General features: G+C 33.1%; 1 protein-coding gene across 6 annotated transcripts in view; it reads right to left on the reverse strand.

The window, feature by feature from the left end:
• Positions 1–14,617, reverse strand: part of LOC143252433 (sorting nexin-13-like) — a 70,720-nt gene extending 56,103 nt beyond the window's left edge. For 4 of the 6 annotated variants that reach the window (XM_076504525.1, XM_076504526.1, XM_076504522.1 and 1 more), the window contains exons 1-4: positions 14,465–14,617; positions 9,189–9,301; positions 2,624–2,714; positions 946–1,034 (exon numbers count right to left, since the gene is read on the reverse strand). In XM_076504525.1, the coding sequence (XP_076360640.1) occupies positions 946–995 (50 nt within the window). In that variant the 5' untranslated portion in view covers positions 996–1,034; positions 2,624–2,714; positions 9,189–9,301; positions 14,465–14,617. Of the gene's footprint in view, positions 1–945; positions 1,035–2,623; positions 2,715–9,188; positions 9,302–12,543; positions 12,564–14,083; positions 14,105–14,464 lie in introns of those variants that run through there. The other 2 variants (XM_076504524.1, XM_076504523.1) reach the window with 2 other exon arrangements.
• Positions 14,618–21,491: the final 6,874 nt, after the last annotated feature.

Below are 21,491 nucleotides of genomic sequence, written 5' to 3' on the forward strand. Positions count from 1 at the left end.
CTTAAATCAAAAGTTAGATAAATTATAAATGCTGGTGTGAAATGCAAGTATTTATGTGTATAATGTATACTTGCTGTTTGTGTGTGTTCATACACTGTAGTAAAATATCAGTTGTATATTTATGTGAATGTAAATACACAAAGTAATGCACATATACAAAATATATTGTATAACTTAAAGATGTAATAAAATTTTTTCAGTAAAATGTGTCTTTCATGTTTATTTTTTGACCCTTTAAGATCAACTTTTAATGAAAATTTTCATGGACCTATACTTTTCATAAGCCCTAGGAACTGTGCCAGTTATGCCTAATAAATAATCTGGCCCTGCATCAGATCAAAGCTCAACAATTTTAAAAACCATTTTTTCTCTAGATTTAGTAGGTATCTAAAATTATACAACCTCACTAAACACATTTCATGTTTCATCATCAGCTGTTCTCAACACTGGTATCATAATTCAGACATTCAGAAGTTTAACACACATAGAACACAAGTCTGATAGTTTACAGAGTTAAAAATTTGGCTTAAATATCCTCAGTGGTCATGGAACAGACAGCATATTATGTATGTTTGTGCTTAACAAGAAACAAACAAAAATGTCAGATAACTTCTTAAATAACACTGGAAATGTCCTCACATTCATATAGTTAGATGTTAAAAAAAAAACAGTAGCCTCAATAAGTGGCATCACATGTTCATTGTTGTTTAAACAACATGTCCTCACATCAGTATAGACAAATGTTAACAGAAATAACAGTAACTTCAATAAATAGCATCACATGTTTAAACATGTCCTCACATCAGAATAATGAGATGTTGACAGAAATAATGATAACCTCAATAAGTTGCACCTCATGTAGAAATTGTGAACCCACATCCAGCATCTTCATTCATCTTGCCCCTTATCCCATATCAACAAATTCTAAGAAAGTAATGTATATACCTCTTGAAGTGGTTCATCAATGATATTGGCACCAGTGAGCCTTTTATCATGTTTCTGTCTCTTCAATGGCTCTCTAAGTGACTAAGTGCCTAAATAAAAGTATAGAACATGCAAAAATATTGATGAAACACTTCTGCTTTTTAACATCTCCCAAACAGAAATCATAATACTGAGACATTTTGAAAACAGTACAATAAAACCTACAATTCTGTAAAATAAAGATTTTATAAAGTTAAATATATGTTAATGTTTACATTCTACTGCTATTTCTTAAAAAAAAATAATTTGTCACTGAAAAAAATGACCACACTAATTTAAAATATTCTTTTTTTTATTTACAATTTTCAGAATTTCTAAAACTGAAAAACAGTGGCATTTTTTTATGTACTTGTGTGATTGTTATTACTGTTATATAAGCACAGAAGTTAACTTTATAAACAAAACTAATCCACAAAAACTAATACTTTAACCAATTATTCAATAGCATTAATTTTTAACTTGAGAACTAAAACTAAGAACAGTCTGGTTAAATTAGACAAAACTTACTTAGATTGTTAGTGAAAAACTTTTAATGTGCGTTCCAATAAATCTATGCACAATTCTGGAGGTGTTTTACTATTTTTATTTTTGGTCAAATGAAGTTCAGTAAACAAACACAGCAGCAGATATGTTTTTACTTCAGTTTCAGTTTTTCAATTAAAAAGCATGGTATGTGTAGAAACATTACATATTACAACTATAACTCTTTTCAAGAATAGAACACTGTTAATGCTCTAAACTAGTTCTGGCAGAACTTTTTAATGTCATTTATTCATACTCAGCATCATTCAACTCCCTCATTGGAATGTCATTACAGTTTGTTATTTTTGGATAAGCAAACTCCACTTTTCTAAGCTTTGTTTTTAACATAACTTATTGTTTTAATTAATTTTATCACAATTAGTTAAAATAAAGTTCAATAATCTCTACAGCTATACTCTGGTTGCTATTCTACAAACTTGTAATATGACAGTGTTTAGAAAATTTTATGACCATCATCAAAGCTTGCTACATAGTTAATCTACATATGGTAAATTACTAACACACAGAGTGTAAACATATAAATCACTTACAACTGAACTTTCAACCCTTTGAACAATCAAACCAATAAAAACATATTTGAAATACAAAGATATTTTTACTGCAAGTTTTCAATTAAGCCTGAAAATTAAAATGTCCATGGAAGGATTGTGTTATTAAAATCATAGCCACATTCTTTTCTCATTTTATTTACTTTTTAAAAAACATAAAACCTACATTCTGGTTCTAATGAATATAAAACATGTTCAACATCTTGTCATTTAGTAAACATTGAAGCAAGTTTAGTTTAAAAAAATCAAAGAAAGTTTTGCTATTACTAGAAACAAAGTCCACAACAAAAGCACCACTATTATCACATTTAGTTCAGTTCTATTTTAACATGGTGACACATAGTATCAGAAACAAGTCCTGATATTATTTCACTACTTGTCCACACTCACGACACAGAGTGGAAATGTTGTATACATCATACACATACATTAACATTAAATTGTTTCAATGGTTTGTATTTGTGTACTTTAACTTAATTGTAATAGTAGCAATACTGTTTCAACAGATGAAGCTGTCAATGCTTTGATGTTACATTACACAATTATACCTGGAGCACCTGGGTGCCACCACTCCAAGACTCAAATCCAACTGTAACAACTTGAGGTACCTTCGGAGGTATATACAATGACGTCAGACAGCTACAAGATGCAACAAAGAACATTAAATATAATCATAAAAGTTCTAGAACCATTCAAAGACTTCTACAAAATGCTAAGTTTTCAGAATGATAGCTATCAAATATTGAACTTTTGTTACAAAGATACAGACTACAAATGTTACAGCTTCATTATATCGGCATCAGAATTAAATGTAAACATCCATAAAGTTGATTTCCAATTTATCATAAACTGGTAAAAATAATTAAATTTTGAAAAGTTAGACGTGTATGTTTGAAAATATTTTGCAAAACTTACAGTATACTGCCCTGAACCATTTGTATTTAGATACAAAATTACAAGCTTTTTCTATTAAATGAAAATATGTCATATCTGGAATATCAACAATATATTTAAGAATAAAAATTTTAAATAATCAAAAATAAACCTATTAAAAACACTTAACCTAATTAATGATGGTCCACATGCTTGAAGATGTATTGTGTCAGAGCATGAAAAAAGCTATTTAACTGAGAATGAGGTACCAGGGCCACCTGTGTTCACTGATTAACTACTATAAAATATGGACACATTGTCCAAGTATAGTACTTGCATATAAATAACCCTACTTAAACCTCGACTGCTGTAAAATATGAACATGTTACACAAGTATAGTATTACCACATAAATAACCCTACTTAAAATGCAACTACTGTAAAATATGAACACATTACAGAAGTATAGTCTTACTACATAAATAGCCCTACTTAAAATGTGACTACTGTAAAATAAGGACATATTACACATATATAGTACTTCTGTATAAATAACCTGCTTAACCTGTGACAACTGTGAAAAGTAGACAAAGACAAGCCAGATTCATTTTAAGTTTCCTTAAACAAGACAAAAACTAGAATTTAAAAAATTTCTTCAACAACTACATCTCTTAATGTAAACAAATTGATGGGAAATTTATAAAACTGCATTGCAATATTACACTATCAACTTGAGAAGACAAAAAATAAGATACTGAATACTGTGGTTCAACAAAAAAGTTTCATAAGCTGAGAAAGAAAACAAAAATGAAATTATTAGATTTAACTCTTATCTAAAGAAATGACTGAAGACTGGATGGTATGGGAAAGGAAGTCATAGATAACTAACTACATAGAAAAATACTAAGTGTAAAATTATGTTGAAGAAAATGTTGAAAACTACTAGCTAAGAATGAAGAATGTTATGAAATAAATTCATTGCTAGAGAAATACAACAGTTTTTATATAACCCTAAGTTAGAAATAAATCAGATTTAATCCTAAATGGTAAACAGATTGATGTTTCATACAGATGTCTAAATTTCTCACTTGGTCCAATAAAAGTTCTTAAAAAGGATATCATAATTGAAATAGAAACTAACTTGAAAAAATTAAATAATGAAAAAGAGCATATCGTTAGAAGCAAATATTGTACTTTATTAGATAATTTTAAATTAAAAAAAATAAAAGGTGGACAAACTGTAATTCTCAATAAAAATGATTATATTTCTAGAGATAAAAAAAGTTTGAAAGGTGTGTATGAGAATATTAATCCTACAAATAAACTTCATGTAATAGTTAAAGAAAAAATTATGAGTTCCATAACATCTTATAAAAAGGAAAGTTTAACTACAAGCAACTTTACCTAGATTATATGCTTTACCTAAAGCTCACAAAACAGGTAATAGTTTCAGACCTACTGTATCCATTATTAAGAGTTGAACTTATAATGTAGCAAAATTTGTATCTAAAAAATTCTGATTAAGAAATCAAAACAAATCCAACTTTCATAATTCATTTGAAATTATGGAAATAATTCAGCATATAATTTTACATCAAAAAGATATTTCAGTATTGTTAGATGTTGCATCAATATTCACTAAAGTATCTGTGAAAAATGCTATTGCATGATGTGAGAAAAAATTGAAAGAAAATAGTAACTTAGTCTTAGAAATAATGGATATGATTAACCTAGTAAAAGTATGTGTTGAAAACCCTTCGTAAATTAATAACAAAGTTTAAAAACAGAACAGAGGTTCAGCTGTTGGTTCTCCTTTATCACTGTTACTGTGATTTATTTATGGACAGTTTTCAAAGTTAACTACTAAAAAAAAGTGCATAAAAGACCTGAAGTTTGGTTGGTCAATGACACTTCTAATTTGGCAGCATGGTACACATGAACCAGTTAATTTTGCTAATAACCTTAATAACATTGGTAATTCTATAAGATTTAATTATAAAATTGTGACAAATAGTTTACTTTTTTATATTTTAGTGAGTAAAAATAAGGATAAACTGGAAACTACCATTTATTGTAAAGCTTTCTCTGTAATCATTCCACCACATCAAAAATCTTATCACACTAAATCTCAAAAACTGGTTTTTACTCTTATGTGGATAAAATATTAAAATTTTGTAAACAGGATGGTATTAACAGTTATTATTAAATAGACACAGCTGTAAAAAGAGGTTTTAATCCTACTGTTGTTGCCAAACCATTGAGAAACTAAGAAACAGGAAATAAAAATATTAAGTTAAAACCATTTGCTGAAAAAAGTAAAGAACATTTGATACTATCATTTATACCAGGCTTATCCTGTCAAATAATGAAAAAAAAAAAAATGAATATTTTTTCCATTATACAAACCAATAAACAAAGTTAGTCAAATTCTTAATACAGTTAAAAATAAAACTGATTTAATGAAAAAATTAGGTATTTATAGAATATCATGAATATAAAATAGCTTACATGGGATAAAGAAATTTTAAATTTAGAATCAATAAACACAAAAGATATTAAAAACAATATTTCTATTTCACCTTTAGTGAGACATATCAGTGAAACTAAACATTTAATTCAATGGGAAAAAACTTATTTTAGCTCAACCTGGAAATTTAATTAATATGAATAAATGTGAATCTATTGAGATAATTAAACATAAAAAAAAGAAAAATTTAAATTATTAAATGACAGACCCGATGATAATGTTCTTAGTAGATGACAAAATTCTTTAATATGTAAATCAGTCTTCTGATAACACTATGTAACAAAATTTTTACTTCTTTTTGTTCCTGAGCAGAAAGTATTATTTTCCAATTGCTTATGTCTAAAGTGAGTGGAAAAGAACTATTTTTCTCTTCAAACTTTGCTTTTGTGACCTAGGTAATAAAATTGTCAAATTTACCCATTTTCCAGAACATTTCAGGTATATTCAGTGCTAAGTAGCTGATAAAGAACTTTCTCAAACTTACAAGAATTTAAGAACTTTCTAGAATGTTGTAGAACTTAAAAGAATTTTCTAGAACTTTCCATAGTAATGGAATACATAGTAATACAGGAGCTCACCACTTATCACTTCAGTTTAGTTCTAGCTACCTAAGTGAACCAAAACCTTTCTGATTTTATCAAAGATGGCATCAAGAAGCTGCAAGTATTCTGCTATGTATGTGGCCAATTTATCAAGACAAGAGCAAAAAAGTACTCTGTGACAGCATCTGCTAAAATGTGTGAAGCCTACAAGGCATATTTCGACATGCCTGTCAGGGATCAAGACAAACCTGGGCACCTCATTTTACCTGCGAGTACTGCAAAAAAAAACTCTATAGAAGGTAAGAATTTTTGCTTGCTTAAATCATAAGATTTTATATTATACAAATTTTAGACCATTAAAAATTTAAATCTTTTAATTTTTTTAAATTTCCAACAGTATAGAAAAATATCACATATAAAATATTTTGCATGAACCTTTTACAGATTAGTTGTGGATGAAAAATTTATTCTTCATAATAACAATTTTATTTTGCTCGTTTGCAGGATGGTACCCAGGGGAAAAGAGAGCCATGAAGTTCGCTATTCCAAGAATTTGGCGTGAACCCACTGACCACTCAAGCTATTGCTGCTTCTGCATGGTGGACCCTTCCAAACATCAGGATGGCAAGAATGCATCTACAATCATGTATCTGGACCTTCCACCAACTATCACCCCAGTGCCACATTGCCCTGAGCTCCCTGTACCCATTCCACCAGAGAGAAAGCAGCCATCCTCAAAATAGAGCAGCAGATCAGAAGAAAAGATAGACATCAAAGATACAGCTTACAATTTCAGAGGTGCAGCTAGAGAGAGAAACCATAGTACCTCAACCAAAGAATGCCAAGCTTTTGACACCTAGGCTCAAGGAGTGGGATTTGTTAGATGAAAGTGTGCAAGTCACAAGTCAGAGGAAGCATCAATGACATTGTTTAAGCTTTTTCACTTGCCAAGATGGGCTCTGCTTCTGCCACAATGTATCCAGTCTTTTTGAGGCAATTGGAATTACCTGTAAGCCAAATGAGTGGAGCCTCTTCACTGATAGCTCATCCAGAAACGTCAAAGCTGTGCTGCTCGATAATAGGTAGAAGTATCTGTCTCTTTCCCTGGCTCATGCACTTCAAAGAGAAATACAACAGTGTATAGACCTTGCCTTGAAGTATAATGAGTATGGCTGGGAGGTTATTCTAGAATTTAAAATGGTAGCATTCCTGATGGGTCTCCAAGGAGGCTTCACCAAGTTTCCCTCTTATCTTTGCCTTTGGGACAGCACTGCAGTGTACTACAACAGGAAGCACTGGCCACAATAGACCAAGTTCTCTCTGAAGAAGCACAATGTCAAATGTGAGCCACTAGTGGACCTCCAGAAGAATTTATTCCCACCATTGCACATAAAATTGGGTCTTATGAAATAATTTATCACAGCTATTGATAAGGAGTCTGCAGCCTTCAAGTACATTCAAAACTTCTTACCTAAGCTGTCTGAGGCAAAGGTCAAAGCTGGTGTCTTCATTGGACCACAAATAAAAATCCTGAAGTGCATAGAATTCCCCAAGAAGCTCAGTAGGAAGGAAAAAAAAAAGGTTGGAGCAGGTTTGTTACAATGGTTCAGGACCTCTTGAGCAATCACAAGGCCAAAATTTATGTAGAACTGGTTGAGGGTCTGGTGAAGAACTACAGCAAAATGGGCTGCATATCCTTGATCCTCATCTTGATAAGTTCAAGAAGAACATGGGAGCATACTCAGAGGAGCAAGGCGAGTACTTCCACAAAGATATACTGGACTTTGAAAGCTGCCACCAAAGAGCGTACAATGAAAACACGATAGAAGACTATATTTGGGGGCTGATATGTGAAAGTGATTTACATTACAGTCACAAATCTCGAAAAACTACCCACTTCTAAACATTTTTGCATAACTTTAGTATAAATACATGTAAATCTTGATTCATATGTTGTTTTATTCAGACCTTATGTAAATGAAAATGTGCAAATTTGCCCATTTTTAAATAGAAAAATAGGTTAATTTCTAAATTTCATTATCCAGGTCACAAAAGCAAAGTTTGAAGGGAATAATGTTCATTTTCTGTACTTTTACAACATAAGCAATTAAGAAATAACACATACTATCCAAGAACAAAATTTGTGTTACATAGTGTAATTGTACAAATAAGGGTTATCTTACATAACATTAAAGTCCTGAAGGTGACACACTGATGTATGTCAAAACATGTAGAATGTACGAGACCAGTCTCATCAGGTTTTTAACTGATTTCAATACTGTGTAGTAAGTTGCTGGTATTTTAATACTGCATGGTAAGTTACTTGTATTTTAATGTACTTTTGAGATTGGAAACTTATTTTTAAAATTGTGTATTAAGTAATTATTGTTTTAAAATACTCACGAGTTTCTTTAAACTATGATAAGCCAGCTTAAAAAGCGAAAACATTTCACTGCATAAATGTTGTTTACAAATAGAACAGAGCTTAAACAATCTAAAAAACAAAACTTTGATTTAAATCAAACTTAAATGAACTAAGTCACAACAGGAACAGCAAAATCTTTTAATCAAATAAACCTAATCCATACAGGTTGTAGTACATTACAATAGTAAAGACTAGAACTTCAAAATGTGGTATTGCTCCTTAATTTAACAAAATGTGAAAGAATTAAATAACAAATGTTTTACTTCAAAAAAACTTACTTGAAATATTTATTGACTTCAATAACAATCTTTATCCTTGAATGTTCATACTAAATGTCTATTCACATGAATTTAACTTAAATACTAAACAAAGCTGAAAAATTCAGTATTTAATTTTAATTTTATATACATATTTGGCTTGTTTACTTTTGATCAATTTCATATTTGTTTATTTTTGTTTTACACGTGAAACTTCTTCAAAGTTTTAAACTCCATACAGCATTTGGAACTGAAAGTGCAAGTTGTATATTCTTTACATTGGTATTACATCAGTAAGTAATTTTTGGTTTTACAAATGCATTAAATTAACAACAAAATTATGGGGTTAAATTTATTAGAATTGGTTCACCAAGTGTGTAACTAATTCTTCTATTCTTTAAATATATTTCATGCTGACTTTCTTCTAAGACTATGTTCAAATGTAATCTATAACAAATTCCATGAATGTCCACTAAACATGTATACTCACCCTGCAACATACAAACCTACACACATTAACAAGTAAAACAATGACCACATTCCAAACGTAGAAACTACCAGACATAACACCATTCCAGCCCATCCCCAACCCAACAGCGACATCTGAAAAAAAAAAAAAAAAAAATGTAACAGTTTGACTTACTTTATACAACTACTTGTAGTGGCTAATGTAATTTTGTAACTGCACATCAGGTCACATGTTGGTAATAGATACACTATTTGGATACATAACTAACTTTGTAACAAGGGTTTAACCAAGTACTGATACCATGGTACTTTGGTAACATCTGCTGTTTAGACATACCTTGTGACATGGATTTAAGTATTAAAGTAACATGTACACTGTTTAGAGACGTATTAACTTTGTAACATGGGTTTAATCATGTGTTGATGTCAACATAGGTTTGTAACATTTTAGTCTGCCTTTAACAAGCAAGTCTGGAGTTACTACAATTTCACTGTATTCCTTTTTCACTTAATATGTACCAATAAAAATATGAGTAACAGTAGTCAACACAGGCACAAGAAAAATACTTCAGAGTAACAGGAGTCTAGATAAGCACTCACTGTTAGAGATGAGCAATTAACGAGATTTAGTAATTAATTGATCATGGAGCTCATAATTAATTACTTACACAAGACTTAATTGCAATAATCAGAACCACTAATTTTGATTATTGCTTTTGTAACATTACTCAATTTAGTTATAATTTTAATTGATTATTTAACCTTATATTGATCAAGACGTATTATTGAAGAATTGATTAATCAGATAGCTATCTTTGCTACTCTTGTGTGAAAAACTTTCACTTTCCATTATAACAAGTTGAATTTCAGAGATCAGTAACCACTGATTTATTGGTGTTTATGTAACTAACACATGAAAAGTTATCCAATGAGAGCTGCTTATGAAAAAATTCTCATTTACTTGACTGTCATTTCAGCAGATCATCAAGTCATCATGTTGGCAAGTGTTACATTTACACCATTTAGTTTTAACTTTATTGCTGGTTTATAAAGATCAAATACCATAAGGAAAAGATGAAAACAATAAGTTAATTCTTTAGCACAGTATTAATGATGAGTTTACTAGAATTGACTGCAACTGCTTGTAGAAAAAAACCAAGTGCAGAGGACAACATTTTGAAAGTTTTCCATCTTCAATTCACGTATTTCTAATTTTTCTAATAAATGCTCACGCAAAATCCTGAACATTTAAATATTTTACATATGTAGTTCAGAAACTTGAGTTTAAACTAGGTAAGTGGGCCGAGAGATGACTAAAAAAAGACCAACTACCCTGCTAGAAAGTTAAAAATTCACACCTGAAGATAATTCCTATCCTGCTAAAATTGACAGTTCTGATCTTGTTAGTTCAATACTATAGAGATGCCAACTATTTCAAATGACTGAGCATAATGATTGTAGACAGAGCCCTTTATCATTTGTGGCTACTAGGCCTGACCAATGTCTCTAAGCTGTTTATAATTATAACTATTATTATTTATTACTGCTATAGATTGCTCATTTATGACTGTTTCATATTCTGAATTCTTACACATAAATGTCGTTATCTGCATCATTTTTGTCTTCGCTTCAGCCTTTTATTGGTGAGATGCCGATTTTGTATGTCTGGAACAATCATTTATCCTGCCTTGCACCACAGAAAAATCGATGTGACAAACTGTACAAAATGCATAACTGTCACTGACTTTTGATGCAATGACTGGATATTTTGCACTATACTCTTTCCTAAATTTTTGATTCACAGTTTAGTCCTTTTAGATTTGCCAGAAACAAGACAACCTGGTGAATGAGGCCTCCTTTTTTCCATCTTATGAACAATCTCATTGGTGTTTCTATGCCACTTAGAAAACAAGAAATACCCATCTACGCAAGCACTGATTACGTAACTATGAATTCCCCCCATGTACCCAGTGTGGAGAAGCACCGTACTCAAACTATTGGTAGACGTTGGAGATATAAATATTTTTTTATTATTTCAAGCACAAACATGATTATTGCAAGTAACCATTTGGGCTATGTCTTTTATTTATTATCAAAATTTATTTGTATCTCACTAGAAATTTTCTTTTCACTCCACTTCAAGCCCTGGGGGAACAATTCATCACTTTATTGTATAGGCCTATATAATATATAATAATGAGTTGCAACAAGTCTTAATATTTGTCTGTATGAGCTTATAGTCATAATGTATACACCAAAATCGTAATGATTACGTTCAACTCGTATTGGTTGGCATCTCCGACACTAATATGATGTAATCAACATGACTAAATCCCTTAACAAAGTTAAACACTTCAATCAGATACCCCTTCAACTTTTCCTTTATCCAGAGAGAACAATTTCAGAGATCTTGATCTATCCTTGAATAACAATCTTTCCATTCTAGGTACCCTAGAAACATTGAATCTTTTCCAACAGTTTAATGCCCTTTCTAAGTACCCCTGAACTCCACCTGTGACCTAATTAGTGACCTATACAATGAAATAAGTTTAAAGTTATATTCAATGTTTCTGCAGACAATCTAAAATCCTATTCTTTCCTGCTATTATTAACAGCACATTGATTGGATAGCTTAAGAAACTGATACCAGAACATTATCTTATTCTATAACACTTACTTATAAGTTTACTCCCATCATAATCATACTTTAAATCAAACTGCAATATTCAGTATCCATTACCTTGTTTATACTGTAGTCAAAAGCTATCTGCCATTTATTTGCCCAGCTCACTAAATGAACTAAGCTCATTTGTAAAGCAATGCTATCATCTTTACAATCAGCAACACCAAAGTCTTAAAATCACCAACAAATCTGAGCAATTTATTGAACATTCCTTCATCTGTGTCACTGACATAAATCAAGAAAGGCCCTAACATTGAACACTGAGGCATGCCACTTCTGACATTAATCCAGTTTGACTGAACTCCTGTTTACAACAACCCTCGATTTTCTTCCAGCATTTTTGTACCTTATAAGACACCCATACTCCCACACTCAGTTAGCTTAACAAGTAACAACTTTTGAAGTGTCCTCAAAATCCAGATATACCAAATCCACACCTGCACACTCATATAAATAAGCAGCAACCTCTTCATAGAACATCAACACATTAGTAAGACAAGGTTTGTCCATAGTGGAACCATGTTGACAATTTCAAAAAATTTAAAGATTGTTAAATAACTTTGTAAGAGGTTTTTTAAATTCCAAACACTTTTCCACCACAGATTTAAGACTAAAAGGTCCATAATTACTACAGCAATTTTTATCACCTCCCTTGAATGTAGGTATAACAGTCTTCCAATCCTCTAGTACATACCTACTATTAAAGAACTTCCAATCCATAACCTCCTTCAAAACTGTTGTGGAAACATTACCTGGTCTATGAGCCTCATATCTCTTCTAAACTTCCCAAATTTGTCTTTACTAGTTCATATTTAAATCTACTCAGAACAAAGAATATTGTTTAAGTCTAAACTGGAAAGATAATAGTTGAATTTAACTGAGCCATTTAAAACATAAGAAATTAGACTTTCTCATTTCTCAGTTGTCCTTTTCCCATCCTAAAATTGTGTTAATTTTTTCACTTTCAGCCAGTCTTTTTCCATACACATCCCTTTCAATTTCCTAATACCCTATCTGACCAGCTCTCTCAATATTCTACAATCCTCTATGCCTAGTCAATTTAAACTATTTACATTCATAATGTTTTCTTTAAGTTTATCCATTATATGTCTTGTGAGGCATCCTAGTCTTTTACTTGGAAACAGCCTTTTTGTTTATTTTCTATAACAAAGAGTGTCCCAAATATATAAAAACTTCACATCTGATAATTCTTGTTACATCTCCTACAGCTTTCTTGTAGTTTTTTTATTTGTAACACATCTCTACACTTCAGACTTCCATACTCAATATTTACTAGTATATAAAATCATCCACAATAATTTCAAGAAACTTATTTCCCTTGTGACTTGACTGATACTTCCCAATTTACACATGTACATTTAAAATATCCAATAATTATAACAGCTTGAATCTTAGTCTCACTGTACAATTTATTATTAATTTCATCAATAAAAAATCCCACAAAAAATTATAATGTACATATAATTTGAAATACTGCTAAGAATCCATAAATGCATATAAATGAAAATCCCAGTTGTAGAAGACCAAGCTATGTTATGGAGCTACAACACAATAAGTGGATGTTAAGGAGCAGTTACTATGCTAGCAACTAAGTAAATTTTCAAGTTAACAACAGTAAAATATATTCTACAGCCTTCAAAAGACTACCTAGCTTGTTCAAAAAGAACCAAATCACACTGCTCTAACTTCAACAATATTAGTTGTTCTTAAAGAACGAAATCACACTGCTCTTACTTCAACAATATTAATGTCATCAGAAATTTACAAATAAAGATATTTATGTTTGATAAAATTAAAAATCCCAAAACACTCCTAACATATCCCATTAGTCACACTTTAAAAAAAAGGCCCAATTACCCCCTCCCTTTGCTTTCTCATGCAAAATTAATTTTCTATGCACCTCTTTATTTAGAGGAATCCAATTTACTTCTACTATTTAATAAAGTTATTATTTTTTAGCACTTAATACATCTGCATTCTAAAAAGACATACATTTTTATAACCACTTACAAATTTCACCAAAATTACTGGCAATTTCTTGCATCAAGATATAATGCAAAATATTAAAGGCAACCTAGCCAACTACTTACTATCACCGTTACAAAAACGCAAGCTACCCGAAGATTTTGTTCACACTATGCAAATACTATAGCTTATCTTACAGGTTACAATATTAGGAGATTTAATCATAATCAGTATTAAATTTTGCTTACTAACTGTTCATCAGTGGTGATTGTGTAAGAACGACCTCGATGAACTTTTAGGACCAGACGATCCGTTGTTGTTCACATGATATATCTATGCAAGACTACAGTATATCACAATTTATCAGAATTTCTAAATGAATGCGCCTTACCCTTAATCAGGCATTAATGCAGTGTTTAACTTTCAGTAACTCTGGCTTAATTTTAAATAAGTTATCTGTAACTGTAATCTGTAAAGTATATAGTTAGGACACTCTGACACAACTTCAGTTTTAACAGTTTAACTCACTGAACGTCTGACTCGTCTGCAATCAATCTAAAGTCCAATGAGCTTAATTTATCATTTTAAAACTGCATATATGGATAATATAAAATAAAGTATTTCAATACCTTGTACTTTTGATTTTCCAACTAATAAATAATAATATATTTAAAGCCGAACACAGAAAAACAAATTATTTTCATTAAGAAATCATATCAACATTCATTTTTAATCCTAGCTGCTAGTCTCGAAGACCGTAAGCGAGATGGGTGTTTGCTTGAATTAAGTGCCCTCTACCACCGTTTTGCATAAATAAGACGGGTGTTTACGATAATGCCACTATCGTCAATGTACGTTCAAGCTTAAATTCACCATTACATAATTTACAAAAATTAAAATCTCGACCAGATTAAGAATTTAATGAGGAACATATATTTCGAACGTTTTGCTCAAAATTTAAGATAAAAAGCTTATATAAATAAAATGTAAAATTCAAGAAAAATTTGCACAGTTATGTTAAACATTACATATTAAGCACTTGACAATTATTAAACTAAAATATAGAATGAGAGGAAAGTTACTTCAAGTACTGAACATATAGAAATGAAAGAAATTGGATAAAGTATAAATAAATAAATAAAACTTTCTAATGTTTTTGAAGTTACATAACCTTCCCAAAACTGATCCTAGTAGAGTTTTAAGAAATATTCTGTTGCTCTGAGACGTAAGTACTGACTCATTATTTTAATAATTATCTGCTACGTGTTTAACATTTGATGTCACTTTTTATGTGGTTTCTTGTTTGAATTACTGTCGATTAGGACGGAATTTTCCTGGAATATAGAATAGTATTAACAATTATATTATACAAACTCAAAAAAGAAATTAGGCTATGCTAGTGAATTGGCATCGGAGAACAAAATACTGTCTTGATTAAATTAATTATCACAGTGTTAACTCCTAAAAAGTTATAATCAAGATTCAAAGTAAGAAGCTAGTAAATTAAAATAACATACAGACCACATGGGCCATCTGGTCCTTCAAAGCAGTGACGGCGCGAGGATATTTTCGTTGGGAGGGCTGAGGTAAACTGTGGAGGGGCTTCCCAAACTGCCATCAATATGAAGTATAGATGGTAAATTATAATAATGTAAATGCCAAGGTGCATATCAGAAATGTGTGCTATTTTGAACTGCGTTTTTAATGCAGTTTTCATTGGAAACTCATACTCTGATTAATAATTCATTATTACAAATTAGAAATAATCTGTTTATGAAAATATGCGTATATGTAAAAGAGGAAGCTCACCTAAATTCCACCCAAGGTAATACATAATAATAAAGAAAATCAAGATTAGCTTAGATTGAACATTTAATATACCATTAAGAGTAAAGCTACAAATCGAAAGAAATATAACATAAAGACATAGTTTACATAGCAGAAACGAATTATCCCATGTGAAGTTAATACACTCTGAGAAAAAGTAAGGTCACTATCAGGCTAACTATCTTTCATCATGTTGTGTTTATAGTCAATATTACTTCAAAACAATGCGCCTGTTCTGGTGATTGGCAGCAAATGTGTCTATAACAGTATCAATATCAAGTTGTTTTGCCCTCCTGAAGTTTACTGACATGACACCAAGGTTGCTGGTGCGGTTGTTACCACTGCTGTTGCGCAAGTTTGTCTTGAGAAGCTTCAGACATGCGAAACTTCTCTCACGGGCAGTTGAAGTGACAGGCAGAGTCAGAGCGATGCATACAAGTTTGTGGAGATTCATGAAGGCATCCTTGTATGGCTCCAGCATGGTTGCAAGCTCCAATGGTGTAGATACTTCCTGCCCCTTGTCTTTCTTCCTGGCAATTAGCAGGTTCAGCTGGTAGACCACCACTGCGAGGTCATCCTCTGCCACACCATAGTTTGCTGTCATTCCTAAGAGTGCTTGCTTGTCCAGAAATGTGGAGTTTTTGGGGTTCAATGCAGTTGCACCCATTAGAACACTGCAGGCATCAGAAGAGAATCTCCTATTCAGCTCGTTGAGCATCCTGTCTATGATGGCATAGAAGGTGTGTCTCCTGGCATCTGGTGTTGATTCATCTCTTTGACCAGAACTAGATGTGATTATGAGTTCGTCCAGGTGTTTGGGGGCAGATCGCTGTTCATCTTGATGCACTGTCTCAGTGCATATTCCCACTTTCTTACATATATCCTCAGCAGACTCTTCCAAGTCTTTTTATGCTGCTTCAGTTCTCATTTCTGAGAGACCAGAGATGACAGATTGTACTAGGTCCTCTGCAGAGGCCAGCTGCAGGTCAGGTGACTGGAGGTGGTCTGATAGCTGTTTAGTCATCAGCAGTAGTTTTTCTATGGCCACTAGACTGGTTACGAACTGCTGATCTAGGAGGATGCACAGGCCTTTTGATTCAGTGGCTCTGTGGACATTGTCCCCCTCCACAAGACACTTTAGGGTTGTCACAATGGCAGAGAGGTTCTTTTCACAGCCAAACAAGCAGCATGTTGGCAGGCTCATCTTGTGTCTGACAGTCGCTTCAACTCTATGTGCTGGTTCACGGGTTCAAGCTCCTTCTGTACCTTCAATGGCCCGGCATGGCCTAGCGCGTAAGGCGTGCGACTCGTAATCCGAGGGTCGCGGGTTCGCGCCCCCGTCGTGCTAAACATGCTCGCCCTCCCAGCCGTGGGGGTGTATAATGTTACGGTCAATCCCACTATTCGTTGGTAAAAGAGTAGCCCAAGAGTTGGCGGTGGGTGGTGATGACTAGCTGCCTTCCCTCTAGTCTTACACTGCTAAATTAGGGACAGCTAGCACAGATAGCCCTCGAGTAGCTTTGTGCGAAATTCCAAAACAAACAAACAAACTGTACCTTCAGAAATTCTTCATACACAACCGATGTAGAGAAGAATTTGTACAGCTTCTGAATTGTCACAAAGAACTCTGCTGCAGCCTGGACGTTGTGCACACAATCAACTAGCCTGTGTGTATAGCAGTTGACATACACAGTCTGAGACACCTCTCTCCTGAACCTCTCCTGTACGCCATTGATGTGCCCTGACATGGCTGGAGCTCCATCATAGCACTGGCCAATGCAGGCATTATGGTCAATACCACATTTAACCAGAGTCTCCATTATTTTCTTGAGCAATGAATCTGCATCCAGACCCTCATCAGCTGTGAAATCCAAGAACTCCTCGTGAATGCACTGTTGGTGGAGATACCTTACCACAATGGACAATTGTTCTTGTTTGTTCACATCCTTTGTTTCATCCACCATTAGAGCAAAATGCTCAGCTTCCATAACCTCTTTGCTGATATTCTTCCTGATCATTCCAGCTATGATGTCAAGCAGTTTGTTTTGGATATCATGGTGCGTGTACTTGGCATTGCCAGAACCACTCAGCTTCTTCTACACGATTTCATCATACCTGGAAATCATGTCAAGAAGTTCCAGGAAATTGTCCCTGTTATCTGAATGACTACCTTCCCTGTGACCTCTTTGGGCTTCATTCTGGCAGGCTGTTTAGAGCAGTGCATCTATTACGGCATCTATGTAATGTCGGTTTTCCTCCATCTAAATGCCAAGGTACATATCAGAAATGTGTGCTATTTTGAACTGCGTTTTCAATGCATTTTTCATTGGAAACTCATACTCTGATTAATAATTCATTGTTACAAATTAGAAATGCTTCATAGTTTTGACCTATACACAATACACTTATATATGCATGCTATGTTTTACTTTTCAATAAAAGATAAATGAAATTAATGGATAAATACCTGTAAAACCTTTGGTTTATCAACTAAAATCCCTGATGATCTGTTGTAACTTAAAATCAACGTGGTTGTCTAATCTTTGTCAAAGCTCAAGATAGAATGGCATTACACAGGGAGCGGCAATGCAGCGCATGAGTTTCAGTGCATTCAATACGTTGCTATGGGACGCAGGACACATACTTCCGTCTTAATGAAGACGTTGAGTTCTACAAATCTATGTCTCTTTGATGTTAATTGTTAAGCAACAACGACGATTGTGTTTTCCATATTTTATGAATATATGTAGGTAACAATATTGGGGGGCTGAGGGGGGCTCAAGCCCCTCCTTGGCGCCGCCACTGCTTCAAAGCTTTAAAGCTTTTACACTCACTCTTTAGTAAAAGGAAAATTTTAATACTTCATTATTTTTCAATAAATTTTTTAGCGTACTCTTAAGTTATTGCAAAGTGCCTCCACTACTCCCGACTGGCGAACCTCATGCTGAGGCACAGTATAAGTATATTTTTTAAGGAAGCTCTGAAATTGAAAATAGAACTAAAATCTATTAAGGCCACAGATGAGTTAACAGTAGTTATAGAGATATCAGGTCCTAAAGTACTGGAGTATCAACACCCTCTAATAATAGTCTGGAAGAATTGAGAAAATTGGTTGATTATTTTAGACCTTTTTGTGAAAATAATTCAACATCCAAACTATATAAGCTATGACGATTTTGTTTATTTTCTCCTTTTACGAAACTACAAACTTGAACACTTATACAGTGTTTTAGATTGTTGAAGGCATGTGTTACAAATCACATTAACTGACGTAAAACAAATGATAAATTATTTTATTTCTTCCCTTAACATTTATACAAGCTAGAACATTCGTACACTGTCACCAATTATTTTAGGCCTATTTTAAAAATGATATTAACTATAGTAAAACAAATTATAAAAACTACTTTCTTCCTCCCTTTATGTTTATATAAACATAAACACTTGTACACTGGCGTAACTTGTTGTAGGCCTACGCTATAAATGACGTTCAAACCTCTAATAATACTACGACTAATGTAGAACCAAGTTACATGCAAAGTAACACAGTTAATGATATAAAAACATAGATACAAATACTTCATGAAAATCAGTGTCGTACCAATGTTTGATTGTACTTTGTGCGACATATAAATTTGGTACACCCCTACCCAATCTCTTTATTAGTTAGTTGGCCAATTGTCGTCCCCTTTCGAATTGGTGCTCTGTATGATTGCACTGCTTGCATTACCCACGGTATGACCCTGTCAAAAAACACATTGTATGATTCTGCTTTGTATATTGAAACAACTCTACCTAACTCCTTGAGTATCTTTCAAATCATTCCACTCTTGTGTCAATTCTCTCATTTTTAAATCTAGCTTGAAATGTATGAGAAAAACTTGACATCAACTTAAAACTTTCTAGGCCTGCTTTAACATTATGCGCATTCCAGCTAACATATAAATTACGACATTAGAAATATAGCTGACAGCAATATATTTTAAAGTCTCATGGTTAATAGCAAGGCACTATTTTCCTCAAGTAGATTTTAATTTATATCGTTTGCCATATTCCTTAGTTGGAATTGTGGTTGTTAACAAGTACCTGTTCCAGAAAAAAGTAGAACATTAATAAGCTGTTCCGTTGAATGAAAAGTTGTCACAATATAATCACTCATATAGGGCAAGTATTATCATTTTCATTCTGGATCAACTGTCGAAAGCAAAAGCTCTGCCATAGTCGTCTATTACATATCACTTAATGCTCATTTATCTTGATGCACCCACCACAGATATTAAAACCTGGTTTTTGTGCTATAAGCCCGCAGACGTAACACTGAGCCACCTGGGAGCATAAAATAACACAGAAATGTGACTTCAACATGTAGTGTTATGTCTACCGTGATGACGGCAAACCCTTAATGGAGAGCTTTACTCTCCCAGAATTCCCTTTCTATGATGCCAGGATTTAGTCTCTTAAGATTAAAAAAAAAAATCTATACTGTGACTCCCACCGGCATTAAAATGTTAACTTTTTGAACGGGCAGGGTGAGCATAACATGTAACTTGAGCTCAAAGAAATATTTAGAATCAGAAGAATCCTGGAAGTTGGGTTTAATTTGAAATAGCGTTTTATATTTAAAGTTATTTTAAGATTAGGCATTAATTTACTATTCACAATCACTTAATTTTATTTTGTAAAATAGTTTGTATTCAGGAAACACACAATGGCTGCCTTCTATTTCTTTGAGGTTTGGATAATGTTTTAGCAATAATGTTAGGATAAAAGTTTTTTGGGGTTTGGTTTGAATTTCGCGCAAAGCTACACGACAGCTATCTGCGCTCGCCGTCCCTAATTTAGCAGTGTAAGACTGGAGGGAAGGCAGCTAGTTATCACTACCAACCGCTAACTCTTGAGCTACTCTTTTACCAAAGAATAGTGGGATTGACCATAACTTTATAACGCCCCAACGGCTGAAGGGGCGAGCATGTTTGGTGTGGCGGGGTTTCCAACCCGCGACCCTCGGATTACGAGTCGAATGCCTTAATCGGTTAAACCTGGCCATGCTGGGTCAATAAAAAAGGTCGTTTACTTTTCATCTAATAATATTTAGGCCTGGCATGGCCAAGCGCGTAAGGCGTGCGACTCATAATCCGAGGGTCGCGGGTTCGCGCCCCCGTCGTGCTAAACATGCTCGCCCTCCCAGCCGTGGGGGCGTATAATGTTACGGTCAATCCCACTATTCGTTGGTAAAAGAGTAGCCCAAGAGTTGGCGGTGGGTGGTGATGACTAGCTGCCTTCCCTCTAGTCTTACACTGCTAAATTAGGGACGGCTAACAAAGATAGCCCTCGAGTAGCTTTGTGCGAAATTCCAAAAAACAAACTAATAATATTTAATAAATTCTGTTTATTTTGGTCATTGTTTTGGCGTTTTAGTTTCATAAGAGCACGTACTACAAGAATGTTACTATTATTTTTCGAGCACAATCCGATAGCAGCTAGAAATCAGTTTATAATTACATACCACTACTTCATGAATAGCTGCGGTTTAGAATTATAGAATATTCGTTCTTATTTCATTGATTTGTCAGGATTTTAGTTAGAGAACAGTCATTAGTGATGAGTACACTGAAATGAACGGAAACTGCCTATTGTAGAAAAAACAAAAGTGTACAAGACAACTGTTCCACAGACAAAGTAAGTTTTAAATAAGAAAATATATGATAACTACACGTCAATATTTTTATAGAAAATTCAAATTTCAAATTAGAGGGTAATCATTACTGTTCCACTGACATTTCAATGTTTTAATTATAGAACAATAATTTATGTTCCACTGAGATGCCA

The sequence above is a fragment of the Tachypleus tridentatus genome, chromosome 6 (genome assembly GCF_004210375.1).
Source record: "Tachypleus tridentatus isolate NWPU-2018 chromosome 6, ASM421037v1, whole genome shotgun sequence".
NCBI classification, from domain to species: domain Eukaryota; kingdom Metazoa; phylum Arthropoda; class Merostomata; order Xiphosura; family Limulidae; genus Tachypleus; species Tachypleus tridentatus.